The sequence below is a fragment of the Taeniopygia guttata genome, chromosome 24 (assembly GCF_048771995.1).
Source record: "Taeniopygia guttata chromosome 24, bTaeGut7.mat, whole genome shotgun sequence".
In the NCBI taxonomy this organism is placed as follows: domain Eukaryota; kingdom Metazoa; phylum Chordata; class Aves; order Passeriformes; family Estrildidae; genus Taeniopygia; species Taeniopygia guttata.
Window position 1 is genome coordinate 3,697,836 of NC_133049.1, and position 18,344 is coordinate 3,716,179.

The 18,344-nt window shown below is 52.3% G+C and overlaps 2 protein-coding genes across 2 annotated transcripts; one reads left to right on the forward strand and one right to left on the reverse strand.

Moving 5' to 3' along the window:
- Positions 1 to 2,767: 2,767 nt before the first annotated feature.
- Positions 2,768 to 7,046, reverse strand: THYN1 (thymocyte nuclear protein 1). Its single transcript, XM_072918272.1, has 7 exons — positions 6,899 to 7,046; positions 5,758 to 5,981; positions 5,238 to 5,306; positions 4,496 to 4,588; positions 3,822 to 3,917; positions 3,078 to 3,228; positions 2,768 to 2,996 (listed from the first exon to the last, which is right to left on the reverse strand). Exons 1-7 carry the CDS (start codon positions 6,939 to 6,941, stop codon positions 2,950 to 2,952), a joined length of 723 nt encoding a protein of 240 aa, XP_072774373.1. The 5' UTR covers positions 6,942 to 7,046; the 3' UTR covers positions 2,768 to 2,949.
- Positions 7,047 to 7,654: 608 nt separating this feature from the next.
- ACAD8 (acyl-CoA dehydrogenase family member 8) lies at positions 7,655 to 17,414 on the forward strand. The gene is made up of 11 exons (XM_030290724.4): positions 7,655 to 7,811; positions 10,049 to 10,149; positions 10,492 to 10,661; positions 11,935 to 12,044; positions 12,265 to 12,341; positions 12,593 to 12,730; positions 13,390 to 13,525; positions 13,624 to 13,721; positions 13,888 to 14,040; positions 15,730 to 15,832; positions 16,625 to 17,414. The coding sequence occupies exons 1-11, from the start codon at positions 7,736 to 7,738 to the stop codon at positions 16,675 to 16,677; spliced, it is 1,215 nt and encodes a 404-aa protein (XP_030146584.4). The 5' UTR covers positions 7,655 to 7,735; the 3' UTR covers positions 16,678 to 17,414.
- Positions 17,415 to 18,344: the final 930 nt, after the last annotated feature.

Here is an 18,344-nt window from a genome sequence, read left to right on the forward strand (position 1 = left end):
ACTGCCCTGCCCGTGTCTGTGTCCTTGGGGCAGAGCAGGCTGGGTGTGGGGATGGACAGCACTGTGGGGACACAAGGTGTGGTCTGGTTTGCTGCCTCGTGCCTGCGGGATGAGGGTTAGTGGGGACAGAAGGTGGATGCAATTGTTGTGGGAGGCTCAAACAGGCCTGTGTGGGCTGCTGGAAGGAGCCAAGCAGCACCTGGAAGGGTGGCAGAGCTCTGATTCCAGAGACACATTCCTGAGGCCTGAGCTGAAGTCACCAGCGAGGTCTGAGAGCATGCAGTGAACTGAGAACCTGAATGTGGGTTTTCTTTTTTAAAATAAGCTGCTTTTAGCCTTCAGCTAAGTAGACTCATGAGAACATTCCCAGAAGGAAGTCACTCCTCCATTAAAAATCAGACGTGGATTTGATTGAATTTGGAGAATGTCCATCCTGTCCAGCTGCCCTTCACCAAGCAGGTGGTGAGACCTGCTACCCCAGGGAGAGACCAGCCTGCACTGAGTGCTGGGATATGAGTTCTGTCCAGTGGGATTTGTCTGGATTTCCCTGAGTTTGTGGCTCGCTAGTTTGTCCAGCTTCCTTTTGGCTCTGGAATCAAGCTCCTCTGTCCTACAGCTGAATGTAGAGCAGCTGGGAAATGGAAGTGTCTGCTTTGTTCAGTGCAGTGCTGGTGGAGGGAGCGGGGCTGGGGTGGGAAGGGGAGCTTTTTATGTAATGACAGCTGCTGTATTTCAGTGATAAATGTGTGTTTCTGCTTGCCAAAGTAAGTTATCTTTTCCTCACCACGTGTAGGGTTGTGGTTTTTAGTAGAGCTGGCCAGTCTCGCTCTGTAGAGGACACTAATGCTCTCATCTCTGCTGAATGCTCGTGTCACCCCCTGGTTCTGCTGTGCCCCACTGGAGACGTGGCTTGCTTGTCCCCCCACGGGGAGCCTGTGCCATGGGCTGGGGCAGGAGCTCGCTGCAGACAACAATCTCCTTGTGCCAGCCCCAGGGCTGGGGGCCTCTGCCATGGCAAAGGACCCTGGTGCCACTTGGGACACTCCTCCCTCCCTCCCTCCAGGGGAGCTGGCTGTGCTGCAGCCAGGCACAATCCTCCTGGCACAAGTCAGGCTCCTTTGGGAGCTCTTGGGGATAGCAAACTGTTCTTCTATGGCTGAGCTGAGCACAGCAGTGCCCTTGCAATCTTCTTAAGCTTTCCTTCAGCTCCCTCCTTGCCTTTATTCCTTTATTCCCTTTATTCCCCTGGATTGTAGGCCATGTGGTAGGAAAGAACTCCCCTGGATGGAGATGTCTGTATTCCAGGAGTGGTTTTTTTCCTGCCTGACTAGGTGTGAGATCATTGCCTGGGGCTGTAAGGACATGGCTGTACAACATCTCTTCATCATTCCTGGAGGGTTCCTTTGGAAAAGGTGCATCAACCTGTACAGTGATTTGGAGGATTTTTCCTACCTTGTCCCCTCTCCCCCACCCATGTCCCTGTGTGTGGAAACAGAATCAGAAATGTGCCCATTTTTACTGAACCTGATGGACCATTCAGCATGAGCCTGTACAGTGATTTGGAGGATTTTTCCTACCTTGTCCCCTCTCCCCCACCCATGTCCCTGTGTGTGGAAACAGAATTCAGAAATGTGCCCATTTTTACTGAACCTGATGGACCATTCAGCCTGTGAGCCACTGGGCCCTGTTTGTCTGGGGTGGAGCAGATGTGCTGAGCATCCTTAGAGAGAAGCTGGGTCACTGCAGGACAAGGTACTCTGGAGCAGCGTTTTTAGCATGTCAAGGGGCAGATGCTGCTCGAGCAGTCGTGTCCCCCTGAGCTGGTGGTTCTGTGCTGTACTTGGGTCATTCCCTCCCTCCCAGGCAGAGGGGAGTGGGCAAGTACCAAACCAAGCAGTGCAAGTTGTAATTAAGCCTCTGCTGTGTTTACATGTTTCTTAATTCGTCGTCTTTCCAATGGCTGTATTTTAAAACTTGGGTTTTTTTGGTCTCTCCAATTAAAAAGAGCCAGCCCTGGCTGTCAAATGCTGTGCACGAGTTTGTCTGATGTTTTATACTGGGTTGGGTTTTTTCCTGTGGTATGAAGAGATTTTTCTTTTAAAAGTGCCACAGTGTGCAGCTCTCCAAACATGCTTGAGGAGTTTGTCCTGTGTGATCTTTATAAATCCTTGGTCTTTCTTTAAGCTGTGTCACTGCTTGGCAGCTTTGCTGGTGAAGGACACGTGGCTTAAAAAATTAGCAGGCTGGCTTTATTTTCTTCCATTTCCCTGATGTCAGAACTAAAATAACGTGGGAACTTTTGTACCTGCAGGAAGTTCACTGTGATCTGCTTTGTGTATCCATCTCCAGAGAGACTGTTCACAACAGCATGCACTGACAGGATGAGGGGGGAAGGCTTCAAACTGGCAGAAAATAGTTTAAATGGGATGTTAGGGAGAAATTCCTCCTGATTGTGTGGCTGCCACATCTCTGGAAGTGTCCAAAGCCAGGCTGGACAGAGCTTGGAGCAACCTGGGCTAGTGGAAAATGTCCCTGCCCAGAGCAGGGGGTGGAATGAGATGATTTTAAGGTCTCTTCCAACCCAGGTTATTCAATGATTCTAAATTTTCTGATTCTAGACAGAACTCAGGGATTCCTTCCTGCAGAAAAATGTCCCTCTGCAGTACACGGAGCTGCACTAAACCCCAAACTAAACAAAGATGTACCTGTTTCTTTCTCGAGAGATAAATTGCAGATTTCCCTGCTATTAAAACCCAAGTAGCTGCAGTTGATTCGAAAAGGCTTCTTTTATTGAAAAAATAAGCAAAAGTAACAGTGTGTCAGGGGAAGGGACGTGTGGCTGCAGATCTTGTGGGGGCACATTCGTGGTGCTGTGCTTGAGTAGGTGAACATGGGAGTTGTGCTGGTGGAGGAGGAGGCGTCAGCGGGCTGGGTGGGAGCTGTGCTGCTTTAATGTGGCTTTTCCTCTTCCAGGCTCAAGACAAAATCAAATTCCTCTGTGGTAAGGAAGGAAAAACCACAAGTGAAACTTCCAGCGTGTCTGACAGAGGGAATCAAGAGTCCTGGGAGGTTCTCACCTTGTGTCAGGGGTTGGATGGACAGACGTTGCCTGGTGAAGAGCATCATGTCCTTGAGGGGCCCCCCATCTGCTTTGTGTGCCAGGTGGTGAGCCTTGATCTCAGACAGGGGGATGAAGCGCTTGGTCATCCTCACAAACTGCACATCCACCTGCCAGGGGAGGGGCAGCACAGCAGCAGGTTGGACAGGGACACAGCCTCCAGCTAGCCCATAAAATCCTTGAGGGATAAAGGTTTATAGCCGAAGGAAGTGACTGATGTGCACTAACACCTGGAAGCTTTGCCTTGCTGAAGGCTAAAAGAGCTTCCCGGGGTTTGTGGCAGGTGATTTGTTGGCACTGTGCACCAGCAAGGTGCATTTATATCATAGACAACACAAAATTTGGATCTGGGATGTAGCCAGCCCATGAACACTCCCTTCCCCACAATTTAATGTGCCTCAAAACTACTGCTTTGTTTGCTGGGCACTGACGGTGGTTCTTAGCTCACTTTCCTAACTCAGGGTTCTGCCATGCGTGGAGAACAGCTCTGCAGCCAAGATTTGAAAATTTAGGGAGATACATTTTGGCAGCCTCCTGGAAGGGATTGGGGGAAAAGCAGAGAAAACAGGATTGAATTTTCTCTTGAGAGAGAAAAAGGCAGCTAGGCCAGGACAGAAGCTTTTCAGTATGATGCAAAGAGCCTTCTCCCTTCCCTTGGCTTGCACACAGAGTGTGAACAGCTGTATTTAATAGAATACATTACCATGGACCATTTGGGGTTCTCTTTTCTGCTGGTGGAGTCATAATGAGGATCCTTCTGGTCAAACTGTGTGTGATCAGGGTATGCCTCCTTTACGATCTGAAGCAGAAGGGGAGAGGAAAGTTTCCAGTTCAAAACACCTGTCAGCAAAGGGCATGAATAATCCTGGTGAAAAATCAGCCTTGCTTTCCCTAAACTCCATTCTAAATAGTTTCCTTTACATTTCTTGGGTGGAAGAAGTGCAGAACAGCGAGTGCAGCATCACCTGCTGGAGGTCAGTGTGGGAAGAAATGCAGCAGAGGAAAACTGGGTAGCTGATGATGATCTCTGTGAGGAGTTCTCCTCTTAAAGAAAAAGCTCTTCTGTGCCCTGGTTTTGTTCTGCTGCCTTGTGGGCTCTGCTGACTAGAATGCAGTGAGTCAGACTGGAATGAGAGTGTGGAACAACACTTGGCTTGGCTGGGAGTGCCCCGAAATGTCAGCAGGAAAACAGCAGTGTGGTTCCATCCCTCTGGGGACACATGGCTGAGTCAGCCCCGCAGTGTTGAGCTGAGGTGTCCTGATCGGTCCCTGCTCTCACTGGACAACTCCTGCACTCTTTGGTGCTGAGACACAAGCGGTGAGCTGTTTGATAACCCATTATCACCTCTCCCCTCTCCCCAAAACACAGACACTCACCTTGACAAGGGCCACAATGCCAGGCTCTTTGCAGTTACTGTGGTAGAAGAAGGCCTGCTGCCCAAGTTTCATGGATCTCAGGAAATTCCTTGCCTGTCAGGAGTAAACAAGAGACTTTCAGCTCTTTCCATCAAGCTCTCAGGCTTTATTAGAAGCAGCCAAGAATAGGAAGCAACAAGAGGAGAGGTAGATGTGCTTCAGAATTACTCAGATAATGTTTCCTGCAGTTGTCATAGAGATGTTTTTGTGTTGGAATGAAATTAAGTAAAAACAAGGCTAAAGAGCAAGATCCTGTTGGTCAGAAAGTGTGTGGGAATTCAAGAGCTCAGCCACCCTTGCCCAGGAGAGTTGTCAGCAAACAACTCAGAGCAGATCACGTGTAGGGGGATAGGGAATCCTGTACAGTACAGGGATCAAACACAGCAGGGGAACACACAGAATTCCTTTGGAACAGAAAGCTGTACACTGGCAGAGGATTTGGGTAAGTACAGACTTGCTGTAAGGTATCAAAGGTTGGTGTAAGCGAAAGAAAAACTGGATGATTTGACAGAATACTCCCCAGCCTAAATCTCCCTCTGACCTAGAGGCCACTAAGCAAGAGCTGATTTCAGATCCCAAATGCCAAAACGCACCTGCATGAACAGGCAGAGTGCCCCAGGAGGAAATGCTTCAGGCACAGGAACAAGCTGTGGCAGAGCCACCTTCTGCTGCTGCTGTTTCAGTGCCCCCATGTGCTCCCTACCTGGTAGTTCCGTACTCCATCCCAGCAGGTTGTCTGATTAGGCTGAGCTTTCAAGTCGTCAACACTGAACTGCCAAATGAAATGAAAATAAACATTCATTCAGGAGGTTTCTGAATTTTTACAGTGTCATTGTCTGCACTGAGCCTAAGCATTTGCTGCTAGCAGCTCCTTCAATTATAGCACAAACCTGACACAATTTTCATCTCCCACAGGGCCTACAGAAAAACCTTTACAAAGCAGCAGTGTAAAGGCAGAGCCTGAAACAGATGCTGCTCCTGTGACCAACAGCCAAGCATCCTGAGGGGCTGATTTCCTCTTGTGTTACATGTGTGAAACCCCAAGGTTGTCACCTTGGACAAGAACATTTTGTTTTTTTTCTATTTCCAGGAGGACAAATGGGTTTTGAGAAGAAAAAACAATCTGAGTTCCTTGATGCTGTCCCTCAGCATCTGGGCACTAAAGCTGGGCAGGAGTGACCCTGCTGCTGTCCTCTGCTGAGTGAGGGGGTGTCAGTGCTCACCTTCACATCCACCCCCTTCTCCAGCCTGCTCTCAGGTTCTGATTTCAGCAGCCAGTGACAATATGTGATCTTGCTTTCCTCCCCAGACTCAGATTCTTTTTTCTTCCAGTTCTTCCATCCTGACTTGGAGCTCCCAGCTGGAGGTTTTGCAGACTTCTCTTCTTCCTCCTTATCCGAAGTCTCCTCCTCGGTTTTGGCAATTTTAGCATCAGGCTCTTTTTTATCTTAAAAGACATTGAGATAAAACACATTGTGTTTCAAAAAATATTTTTAGTTGTCCAAGCTGGTTTCACACATTTGACTGCAGCAGGTGCTCAGGGTAAGGTAGCAGCATTATGCACCAGTGGTTTTGAGTATTTCTAATTTGCATCTGTAATAATGATATTTTTCTGTGTGCAAAAATGTAGTTTAATACTCCCAGTTAGTAATGAAAAGACCTCAGGACAGACCATGTTTGCCCACATGAAGTGTAGTTGAATTTTTTAACTAATTGCTGAGAAATCAGCTACAGGCAGTGAAGTAGACTTGGGTGAATCTGGTGAGTAAGAGGAGCATTCACCAAGCAAACCAAACTATTTCAATTCCTGCAGGAGATGGAAATCTTAGCTTAACCTCCACTGAGGGATCCTTTTTTTCTTCAGGACACAGACAAAAAAAAAACCCCAATTATTAAGAAATGATTAAGGGATGAAAAGGTGGTTATTTGCTAGAGTGGATCAAGCAGATGAGTGGCACAGATGTGCAGGTTTTTCATCTTGTACTTTAAACACCACATCATGCTGCCTCCAGTGCAATGTTCTTGCTTTTTGTTTTTGCAGCTGGTACCACATCAGCTTCCTGGCACTGCACTGGGTGTACTCTGACTGACCAACTCTGCTGTGCAGGACCTGAAAGCTCCACAAAAATGGGTCTGAATTCCATTTCCTAACCCCCTTGTGCTGGGAATACATCACTGTCCTTATCACACACCGAGCAGGCTGGTCTCAGTCTCGCTTGGGTGCTCAGCCCATTTGGCGCAGGAAATGCTGTCTGTAAGACACTGCCTGTGACACACAGACGGTTAATACGGCTGTCTGTAGTTTCACTATAGCCTGGAACCCCAAATGAGAGCTGCTAAATCAGCCAGGATGTCAGCACAGACCTGCTACTGCTCCTTTGTCTCTCTTTCTGCTCGGCCAAGGCATCTCTAGTCTCTCTGAATTATCTTCACTGCGAAGCACCTGATGGACGAGAGAAGGAGGAGGAATTACTGCTCCTTCAGGCGGCCGAAAAAACTCGAGCTGCAAGCGCTGTGGGGCGAGAGGAGAGCAAATCAATCTTTCCTTGAGCTCAGCCACTTCCTCCCTCCATCAGTGGAGCGCTGGCAGGGCTTGGGGACCGCACCCTGGAGCGCTGACGGACACCAGCAGCAGGGCTGGAGCGCTGCTGCCCCGGGGCAGTCCCGGAGGTGCTGGGCAGAGGCTTTTTGGCCGTGCTGCTGCCCAGGCAGGGCTGAGCCCAGCCGAGCCCGGTGCCCGTGCCCGCAGGAGCCGTGCCGTGCCGGGGGGGTTCGCTGGCTGTCCCCCAATGTCCCTCCCAGCCCTCCGGACCCTGCTGCTCCACGGGCCGGTCCGTGCCCTGCCCGCTCTGTCAGCAGCTCTCCCAGCCAGGCCGGCTGGCATCAACTTTTCCGCCTTCTATGCCAAGCTTTCCCCTTCCTCCCTCCCTCCCTCCATGCCAGCCCTCCCAGCTCCCGCTCACCAGCCCGGGCCGCTGCCGCCTGTGCTGCTCGGGGCGATGAGGATGCTCGCGGAGGAGGAGGAGGAGGAGGATGGGGAGGAAGCCGCGCTCGGAAGCGCTGCCGGCTATGCAAAGGCCGGGGCAGGGCCGGCTCCCCGGCTCCCTCCCCTGCCGGGCGGGCGGTGCCGGGGGCAGGACTACAGCTCCCAGGCTGCCCCGCCGGGTGCCGGGAGCGGAGCGGCCCCGCACGGCCGCGGCCATGGCGTGGCGAGCGGCCCCGCGGGCGGCGGCGCGGCTGCTGCGGGGGCGCCGCGGGATCGCGTCCTGCATCGACCGTAAGGAGCGGCCGGGACCCCCCCGCGGCCCGGGGGAGGCGGGCTGGGGGAGATGGACGGCGGGCCGGTGGCCCTGGACCTCTTGTCCCCGCCCGGAGGGATGCCCCCAGCTGGTCGTGTCACTCCTCCGTGTGTCACCGCTCCCCGTGTCCCTCCTCCCGTGTCCCTCCTCCCCGTGTCACCGCTCCCCGTGTCCCTCCTCCCCGTGTCCCTGCTCCCCCATGTCCCTGCTCCCCCGTGTTCCTCCTCCCCGTGTCACCGCTCCCCGTGTCCCTCCTCCCGTGTTCCTCCTCCCCGTGTCACCGATCCCCGTGTCCCTGCTCCCCCGTGTCACCGCTCCCCCGTATCCCTCCTCTCCGTGTCACCGCTCCCCGTGTCACCGCTCCCCGTGTCCCTCCTCTCCGTGTCCCTGCTCCCCCGTGTCCCTCCTCCCCGTGTCACCGATGCCCGTGTCACCGATGCCCGTGTCCCCTGCTCCCCGGTGTCACCGCTCCCCGTGTCCCTGCTCCCCTGTGTCCCTCCTCTCCGTGTCCCTCCTCCCCGTGTCCCTGCTCCCCCGTGTCACCGCTCACCCGTGTCCCTGCTCCCCCGTGTCCCTCCTCTCCGTGTCACCGATCCCCATGTCCCTCCTCCCCGTGTCACCGATGCCCGTGGCACCGCTCCCCGTGTCCCTCCTCCCGTGTCCCTCCTCTCCGTGTCACCGATCCCCATGTCCCTCCTCTCCGTGTCACCGATCCCCGTGTCCCTGCTCCCCCGTGTCCCTCCTCTTCGTGTCACCGCTCCCCGTGTCCCTCGTCCCCGTGTCCCTGCTCCCCCGTGTCTCTGCTCCCCCGTGTCCCTCCTCCCGTGTCCCTCCTCCCCGTGTCCCTCCTCTCCGCGTCCCTACTCCCCCGTGTCCCTCCTCTCCGTGTCACCGATGCCCGTGGAACCGATCCCCGTGTCCCCTGCTCCCCCGTGTCACCGCTCCCCGTGTCACCGATCCCCATGTCCCCCCTCTCCGTGTCCCTGCTCCCCGTGTCCCTCCTCCCCGTGTCCCTGCTCCCCCGTGTCCCTCCTCTCCATGTCCCTGCTCCCCTGTGTCACCGCTCTCCGTGTCACCGCTCTCCGTGTCACCGCTCCCCGTGGCACCGCTCCCCCGTGTCGCTGCTCCCGGTCAGGGCGGTGCGGGTGCGGACACCCCGCAGCGGGTGCCTGGCAGTGGGATAGAACCCACAAGGAAAGGTCGTTCCTCCTTCCCTCTCCCTGTCCCTCCTTTTACCTCTTTAGACCTAGCTCAGCAGCGGGATAGAACCCCTAAGTAAGGTCCTTCCTCCTTCCCTCTCCCTGTCCCTCCCTTACCTTTGTTAGGTTTCCACTGGTTTTCAGGTTTGATAGTGAATCAAAGAATATCTCTCAAAGAAGGGGGATTATAAAAAAGAAGGAAAGCGGCTTTTTGTATAGGCAGACTGACAGGGAAAGGGGGAATGGATTGAATCTAAAAGAGGAGAGATTCAGGTTAGACATTAGGAAGAAATTCCCCTGGCAGAATTCCAGCTGGCACAGGTTGCCCCGAAGTTGTGGATGCCCCATCCCTGGCAGTGCTGAAGGCCAGGCTGGACAGGGCTTGGTGTCGTAGAAGGTGTCAGGTTTTATAACAAGATGGTCTTTAGGGTCCCTTCCAATCCAAACCATTCTGGTTCCAGAACACTTTGCAGATGAGTTGCTTCGATGTCTAAATGTAAGAACATTTAAAATTGAGGCAGCAGCATGGCTGTGAATTTCAGGAGAGGAACAAAACAAGGTTGCATCTATGTGTCCGTGGAGCAGGAGGTTTCAGATGCAGAACCTAACTTAAGCTTTAGATGCTGTTTCCAAAGGGCTGCTTTATTCTTTATTTGCTCCCAAGTCTCCTTTCTTTGAAATCCCAGCGCTGCTCCCTCAGATTTCTTTAGCACGGACTTAGTGAGATGGAGTGACTGTGCTCCCCTGTCCTGGCTTTCTAATGTGGTTAACACAGAGCAGAGAGAGACAGCGGGGATCTTGGATTTGTTTTGTCCAAAGAAAGCCCCTCCCAAAGCCCCCTGATCTCAGCACAGTTCATTAGATTCCTCAGGAACAGAGAAATGGCCCTGCAGCAGAGACCCCAAACTCTTTGTGTGAGTTAAGGGGCACCTTGAAATTGTTTGGGGGTATAAATGAGGTGGTTGTGCTGCTTTCCCTCAACAGACACGTGTTCTCATCTATTCCTGCTTTTCTAGCATCCACTGGACTCACTGAGGATCAGAAGGAATTCCAAAAAGTTGCCTTTGATTTTGCTGCCAAGGAGATGGCTCCTTACATGGCCGAGTGGGATGAGAAGGTAGGACAGCCTCACAAGGGTTGTACTGCTCCCTTTTTCCTCCCTTAGGACGTTGTGACCCACAGGTCTCACTGAGGGGTTCCTGCAATAGCTCTGCTGCTGTAGCTGGGGGAGGGAAATCATCAGAAATACCTTGAAGCTTTCCCAGCCAGGTTATTCAACCTGAATCTTGGATTCACTGCAGAAGATGGAATGTGTCTGTGTTGGTACCACCTCTTCTTTGACACACCCAGCTGACTTAAACTCTGCAGGATGGTGGGACTCAAATTGGTAGCCCAGGGCTACCCAAAGGGACTGAACTAACCCTGAATATTCATTGGGATATCTCTCCTCCCCCAACAGGAAATATTCCCTGTGGAAACGATGAGGAAGGCAGCCCAGCTAGGATTTGGTGGGATCTATGTGAAACCAGATGTTGGTGGCTCTGGATTGTCACGGCTTGACACCTCCATCATCTTTGAAGCTCTGTCAACAGGATGTACCAGCACCACTGCTTACATGAGCATCCACAAGTGAGTGTGTCCGTGCAGGGGTGGGTGCTGTCAGCCTGGCTGCTCTGTGGGCTCTAAATCCAGCTGGAGGCAGCTCCCTTGCTGCTGCTCATTATTTATCTATTTAAATGGTGACCTCGAGTACACACATCCCCCTGAGGATCCCTGGATAGCAGTAAACAAATAGGCCACAAAGTACTGAGATGCCATCAAGAAGTAATTTTAGCTTTGTGGCACACAAGATGGGATTAAGTTCTGGATTTTGTTCTCTGCTCTGCCACTTCAGCTGTCTATAGATAGTAACCTGCCTGGAAAAAGCCTTTGTGCCTTGGCCGTGCTGTGACAGAGCCCAGAGGCACCACCTGACCCCAGGGCTGTCCTGCTTGTACAGACATGTCCAGTGATGGGTCACTTGGCACTGAGAGCTGCCATGATGCTGCCTCTTTCTTCAGGTGCACTTTTCTGGAGAGGGAGCAGGGCTGGGCATGGAGGAGAGACTGAGGCTCTCAAGCAGGAACCCGCTGTTCCACAGTGTTGGAATCTGATGATTCCGAGGTTGTAGAAAGTCTCTGTCTTTCTGCCCCGCTGCCAAAGCAGAAGCCATAATTGGTCTGTGCTGTTTCAAGGCTGTTTATTCTGTTTATCTCTAACATGTTCTGCTGCCCTGCCGCAGCTCTGTCCTGCAGGGCAGCGTGTGGGGCTCTGCCCTCAGTGGGATGGTACAAACATTAAATACCACAAACTACCTGTGCTGGATTTACAATAACGTGCCAATATCTGTCACCTACGTTGGACAGTGTGTCCCCAGCCTAAACCAACAGAAAAATGCCAACACTGCAGTGAAACATGGAGGGCATGAAGAAGGAGAAAAAGGACAAGGCACACCCAATTTCCTCCATCTCGTCCCCTTTGGACCCCTCATCTAGAATCCTAAAATTTTACTTTTGCACCCGTGACACACTTCATTATTACTTATATCAAACACTCAGAGCTTGTAATTCATCCTGTAAGATTGGAAACTCTTTTCCATGGACAGAGATCACAGCCAGTGTCTCTGGGGGCTCTGTACAGGGGGGTTCCTGACCCCTGCCAGGGTCCCAGACCTGCCAGGGCAGCCAGAGAGAATTCCCACACCACAGGGCAGTGGGTCTGTGGAGAATGGAAGGTGTAACAATACATTTTAAGGCCTCAGGGCTTGTGGCTCAGCTCTGTGGAGCTTTCCTGTGTTCAGCCAGGGGTGTTCTTGTACAGCCTGTGTGCAATCCTGAATGCTGCTCCTTCTCCCCCACCCCAGCATGTGTGTTTGGATGATCGACACCTTTGGCAACGAGGAGCAGCGCCGCAGGTTCTGCCCATCGCTCTGCAGCATGGAAAAGTTTGCCTCTTACTGCCTGACTGAGCCAGGTGAGCATCATCAGCCAGGACATCTTCTCCTCTCGCTGTAGCTGCACCATGGACATTGCAAAGGTCTGGAGGTGAAACGTTTATCTCATTTGTGAAGTTGGGGAGAGGCAGATGATGATTGCTGAGATGCTCTTGGTGCAAACTCAGGGTATGATTACAGGGAGAATTTGTAGGCTCTGGACCTTCTGCTTCATTAGCTGCTTCCTTGCTTCTCACGCAGGGAGTGGCAGTGATGCAGCTTCCCTGCTGACCTCAGCTCAGAGGAAAGGGGATACCTACGTCCTGAATGGCTCCAAGGTACCTCTTTGCTCCTGCTAAAGTGGCCTGGGTCTCACTGTCCTTCCCATTCCTGCTGTCTCCTCACCTCTGTGCATTCTCCCAAGGCAAGGTGTGCTCTGCAGAGCTTTCACCAGCTGGTTCCCTAAATGCCTGTGGCTGTGGGGTCTTTGCCTCTCCATTTCTGTACCCTGCCAGCTGCTGCTGTGGGCTCAGGGTTAGTTTGCAAAATCCCCCCAAAGCCTCACTTTTCTCGTTGTGCCCTCCTGCAGGCCTTCATCAGCGGGGGAGGTGACACCGATGTGTATGTGGTCATGTGTCGCACAGGGGGCCCAGGCCCCAAGGGCATCTCCTGCCTCGTGCTGGAGAAGGGAATGCCAGGGCTCAGCTTTGGCAAGAAGGAGAAGAAGGTAAGAGGCTGGGTTTGTGCTTCCTGTGTGCTTGAGAGAAGTGCAGGGCAGAGATCACAGAACCACAGAATCATCAACATTGGAAAGACCTCCAAGACCATTGAGTGCAACCTGTGACTGATCCTCACTTGTCAGCCACAGCTCTGTGTGCCACATCCAGGCACTCCTTAAACACCTGCAGGGGTGCTGACTCAATGACCTCCTTGGACAGCCCATTCCAATGCCTCACAGCCTTTTCCTTGGAGAAATTCTTCCTGATGTCTAATCTGAGCCTCCCCTGCACAGTTTGGGGCTGTGTCCTGTGGTCCCAATGAGCTTGTCTGTGCAAAGTGTTAGAGACCTCTTCATGGATGGGATTGGAGTCCCATCCACTGGAGTCCCAAACTGTTGGCATGGTTTTACCAAGTGGTGAAGTTTGCCCGATACCTATCCCTTTGGTAAATGAAGGATTTTAGTCTCAGGAACATCAAGATCACTGGATTTGTGCCTCTTCTCAAAAACACCCATTCCACTTTCCACACTGAGGCCAAACCATGCAGAGCACGGGTGCTTTGTGCCAGCTTGGCAGTGAGACCGAGGGCTTGGGAGCAGGCTGGTGGCTCTGTGTTGGAGCTGTGCTGCTCCTCAGGCAGTCTGGAAGGAGCTCTGTTTCTTCCCAGGTAGGCTGGAATTCCCAGCCAACTCGAGCTGTGATCTTTGAGGACTGCGTTGTTCCTGTGGGCAACCGGCTGGGAGCCGAGGGGCAGGGATTCAGCATCGCCATGCAGGGCCTCAATGGAGGCAGGATAAACATCGGTGAGGAAGCCAAGGAGAGCCAAGGGAGGAGGGCGGCATCTTGTTGCCTGTCTGACGTGGCTTCCCCTTCACTCCGTGTCCTTGGCTTCTCCCACCAGCTTCTTGTTCGTTAGGAGCTGCTCACGCCTCAGTTCTGCTGGCTCAGGAGCACCTCACCGTCCGCAAACAGTTCGGGGAGCCCCTCGCCAACAACCAGGTGAGCCTGCAGCAGCAGCGGGATGGCCTGGGGGCGAGGATCCCAGGATGAAGGGCCATCCTTGGGGAAGTCAAGAACGCTCCCCTGAGCCAGGGAGGCCTGAGCCCTGCCTGGTGGTGCCTGAGAGCTCTGGCAGGTGCTGAGGGAGCTTTGCTGTCCCTGGCAGTACCTGCAGTTCGGGCTGGCGGAGATGGCCACGCGGCTGCTGGCGGCGCGGCTCATGGTGCGCAACGCGGCGCGGGCGCTGCAGGAGGGCCGCCAGGACGCGGCCGTGCTCTGCTCCATGGCCAAGCTCTTCGCCACCGACGAGTGCTTCGGGGTAGGTCCCTCAAACGCCTCGTGGGATGCTCGTGACAAGCTTGGAGACGCCCCCCTTTGTTGGTGAGATTGTTGCGGGAGACAAGCCTCATGCTGTCATGATCAACAAGTCTCAGTTTATTGGAGTCGATTACAGTTTCTTTATACAAGCACTAATTAGTTCATACATATTGCAGAAGCGAAGCTCAGGATTGGTTAGCTTTCTATTAACACATATATCTCTTTGCGATAAGCCTTGCAGTTACTGCTTCTTTATTAACGAGACACCTGTATGCTCAAAGTTGTTAGGAGATATCTGTTTCTCAAGGTTGTTAGGAGACATCTGTTTCTCAAGGGCATAGTTTTCATGCTACAAGTCACATATTTTCACACTTTCATCAACTTAACCCTTTCGTGTCCCTTGCTGCGCAGCCATTCTTCAGCTAAACTCTCGACACCCCTTAATGCCCGGAGTGTCAAGGAGAAGTTTGTTCTTTTCCCTGAAAATATCTCAATTTTTTTTTTTTAATCTTAAAGTTAATATTATTTAATTTTAAATTATTTTTATTAAGTTATTATGCGGAGTCGTGTTTCCATGGAAAACAGCGCCCTCCAGCCCCTCTCCTGAGTGGCCGCCAGGTGGCGATCGGGTGGTTCGGGTTTGCAAACGGAAAATTCGGCAAAAATCGCCTTATTCCCTAAAAATATCCATCCCTGAGGGTCTCTGTACCCATCCCTGGGTATCTGTACCCATATCTTGGTATCTGTACCCGTCCCTGAGTATCTGTACCCATCCCTGGGGATCTCTGTACCCATGTCTGGGTATCTATACCCATCCCTGGGTATCTGTACCCATCCCTGGGGATTTCTGTACCCATGTCTGGGTATCTATACACATCCCTGAGTATCTGTACCCATCCCTGGGGATCTCTGTACACATCCCTGGGTATCTGTATCCATATCTGGGTATCTCTACCCATATCTGGATATCTCTGTACCCATCCCTGGGTATCTGTACCCATATTTGGGTATCTATACCCATCCCTGGGTGTCTATACCCATCCCCGGATCTCTGTACCCATATCTGGGTATCTGTACCCATCCATGGGTATTCTGTACTCATCCCTGGGTATCTGTACCCATCCCTGGGTATCTCTGTACCCATATCTGGGTATCTCTATCCATCCCTGGGTAGCTCTGTACCCATATCTGGGTATCTCTATCCATCCCTGGGTGTCTATACCCATCCCTGGGGATCTCTGTACCCATCCCTGGGTATCTCTGTACCCATATCTGGGTATCTATACCCATCCCTGAGTATCTGTACCTATCCCTGAGTATCTGTACCCATATCTGGGTATCTCTATCCATCCCTGGGTGTCTATACCCATCCCTGGGTATCTCTGTACCCATATCTGGGTATCTCTGTACCCATCCCTGGGTATTCTGTGCTCAGCCCTGGGTATCTGTACCCATCCCTGGGTATTTCTGTGCATTGCTGTTCACACAAACACACCCTTCGTGTGAAACAGGGAACGTGATACCACCAAGGGCAGCACTGATGGGGCCTGACAGTCACACCATGTTTTTAAGAAACGTGATAAGGTGAACAGGAAAAAGAAGTGAGCCCAGGATCCTGGGTCCTTACCGAGATTCTGTCACTGTTGTGTCCTGCACAAGTCACCTCACAGCAGTGGTTTTATCCCCTTAGATCTGTAACCAGGCTCTGCAGATGCACGGGGGCTATGGCTACCTGAAGGATTACGCAGTGCAGCAATTCGTGAGAGACATCAGAGTCCACCAGATCCTGGAAGGTAAAAGATATTCCTATTACAAATAGTGGGATTAGGAGAAAAACTGCCCTGGAGGCCCCCACCTTCCCACAGGAGTCTGATTCTTGGGTTTCAGAGCCCTGCTCTGCTCTGGGCGTGAGGTGTGCCGTGTGTGAGTGCCTTGGCCAGGGGCTCTGGCTGTGTGGGAGCAGAGGAGGATATTTAGTTGGCTATTTTAAGAGTCTTACAGCAGAGGAAGATATTTAGTTGTCATGTTAGCAATGCCTCTGTCCAGTTTCATCCCATTACTTCTGGCCACGTGATGATTCTCCCTGACAATTCCTCTCCTGTGATTTTGGTCTGTTTGCTCTCCTTGACATCGTGTCTCTAGCAGTATCTGGCCTTTTCTAATCTCACTTTAGCCTCCTAAATATTTTGTTTTCCCTGCTTTGAAATCCCCTCACCTACAAGCAGGGTGCCTGGTAAGGGACATGCTCTTTCTTATACCGAGTGGGTTTGCAGCCTGGGTGTGGTGTATGTGTTAAATGTACAGCAGAGAGCTGAGATGTTGCTATAAATGCAGTTCTGCTCAATGCCTGGTCCTGCATCCTCCCAACACCCCTTGGGAAAGCAGCACCAGCTTTCCCAAGCAATATGCTGGCACTTGGCAGTTGGGTTTTGGCCCAACCCCTCCTAAATGCCACCTAAGCTGGTGGGAAGAGCTCCTCTGTGCTGTAAACTGCACATCAGGGGAGAGTTCTCTTGGCCTTTTGAGGGGGAAAATCATGCACCGTGCCTTAAGTGTGTTTCCTTTGCATCCCCATCCTGCTGCAGGTACCAACGAGGTCATGAGGATGATTGTGGCCAGGAATCTGCTACAGGGCTGAAGCCAGGAGCCTTAAAATCCCTCCATCTGTTACAGCTCGGCCTGTTTCCCTCCCCTGCTGGCCAGCTCTCTCCCTGGGAGTGGGGAGGGGGATACCCCACTGGAAACAGCCTTCCTGCCTTAGCCACAGCTGGCTGGCACAGCTGCATGCCGTGCCTGGCAGAGCTGCTGGCACCAGGCTGCCATTGTGCAGCCAGAAATCCCAGCTGAATGCAAGCCTCTGTCTCCAAATCCTGCTCCTGGCCTGCTTGCCACACATCCTCCTTGGAAAAAGGAGCACCAGAGCTGCTGCTCACCTCTGCTGAGTCAGGACTGAAATGGCAGCCCCGGGCAGAGGTGTGGCCTGAGCCCATGGGATCACTGAAATCATTATTTTAAAGGAATTAACTGCTCACAGCACCCCTGGGAACAGATGATCACAGGCTCTAACCAGAGCTTTTAATCCCTGGATGCCTCTTCTTTAGCTAGAATCGCTCCCTCTTTTCCCAGCAAACTTTTCCTGATGTCCCATCCACTGCTTGTTCTCTGTATTCCCACCATATCTTGGTGCTTAATCTCAAAGAAGCCTTTGCAGCACAGAAGTGCAACTGAAAAACTAAATTTATGTACAGGAATAAGGAATTCTGTGGCCTCCAATCAGTGAGACTGTGAACAATGTAAGGGGAGTAAAAATATTGGTAAATTAAACTGTTTTTTCCTCTCGGGTTTGGAATCAATAAAGCAATGATGGAAATGTTACTGGAGTGGAAATCATGGTAGTTTCCTTCTGTAGTATTTCAGGTGTTTAAACAGAAGTAACAGGAATTTTTGGAGTAGGTGTTGCAAAATAGTTCTGCTTGAGGGCTTCTTAGGTAATGTCTTTGTTAACCCCTGCAGGTCAGCCAGGTTTTTTCTCAGCAGTACTTGGCAGGGGGAAGATGACAGAGCATTAGCAGCAGAGTCGTGGAGTGGGTTAGGTTGGAAGGGACCTTAAAGCCTTAAACAATTCCAGCCCCTGCCATGTGCAGGGACACCCTCCATTTGTTTTATCTCAATTTCTAGTGGTGCTGGCAGGACCTGAATATCCCCTCCCTCATTTTATTGCGCAGTGAATTTGCCCCACAGGGCAGTGAGGGCAGTTTAAAGGATAAACACCCGTGCCTCAAAGAGAAACAGCCACCTGCCCACTGGGGAGACCTTCTGCCCTCCCAGGGATGGATGTCCTGGGGCTGGGAGGGTCTCTGGGCAGTGGGAAGGGGTCTCTGGCTGGCAGGGAGGGGTCTCCAGCCGGGGTCTCTGCCCAGGGCCCCTGTCTGAAGTCTCTCTGCAGGGTCTCTTGGGGAGTTTCTGGCCAGAGCTCTCTTCTGGGGTCTCTCCCCGGGGGCTCTACCGTGGGTCCCTGCCCGGGCTCTCAGTGCAGGTTCTCTTCTGGGGGCTCTGTCGTGGGCCTGCCTGTGGGACCCTGCCTGGGGGCTCTCTGGTGGGCTTCTCTCCCGGGGGTCTCTGTCCATCGTCTCAGTCCAGGCTCTCTCCTGGTGCTCTCTGTCCATGTTCTCTGTCCCATCTCTCTGTCTCATCTCTTTATCCATGTTCTCTGTCTGTGCTCTCTGTCCGTGTTCTCTGTCCCATCTGTCTATCCAAATTCCCAGTCCATGTTCCCTGTCCATGTTCTCTATCCACGTTCATCTA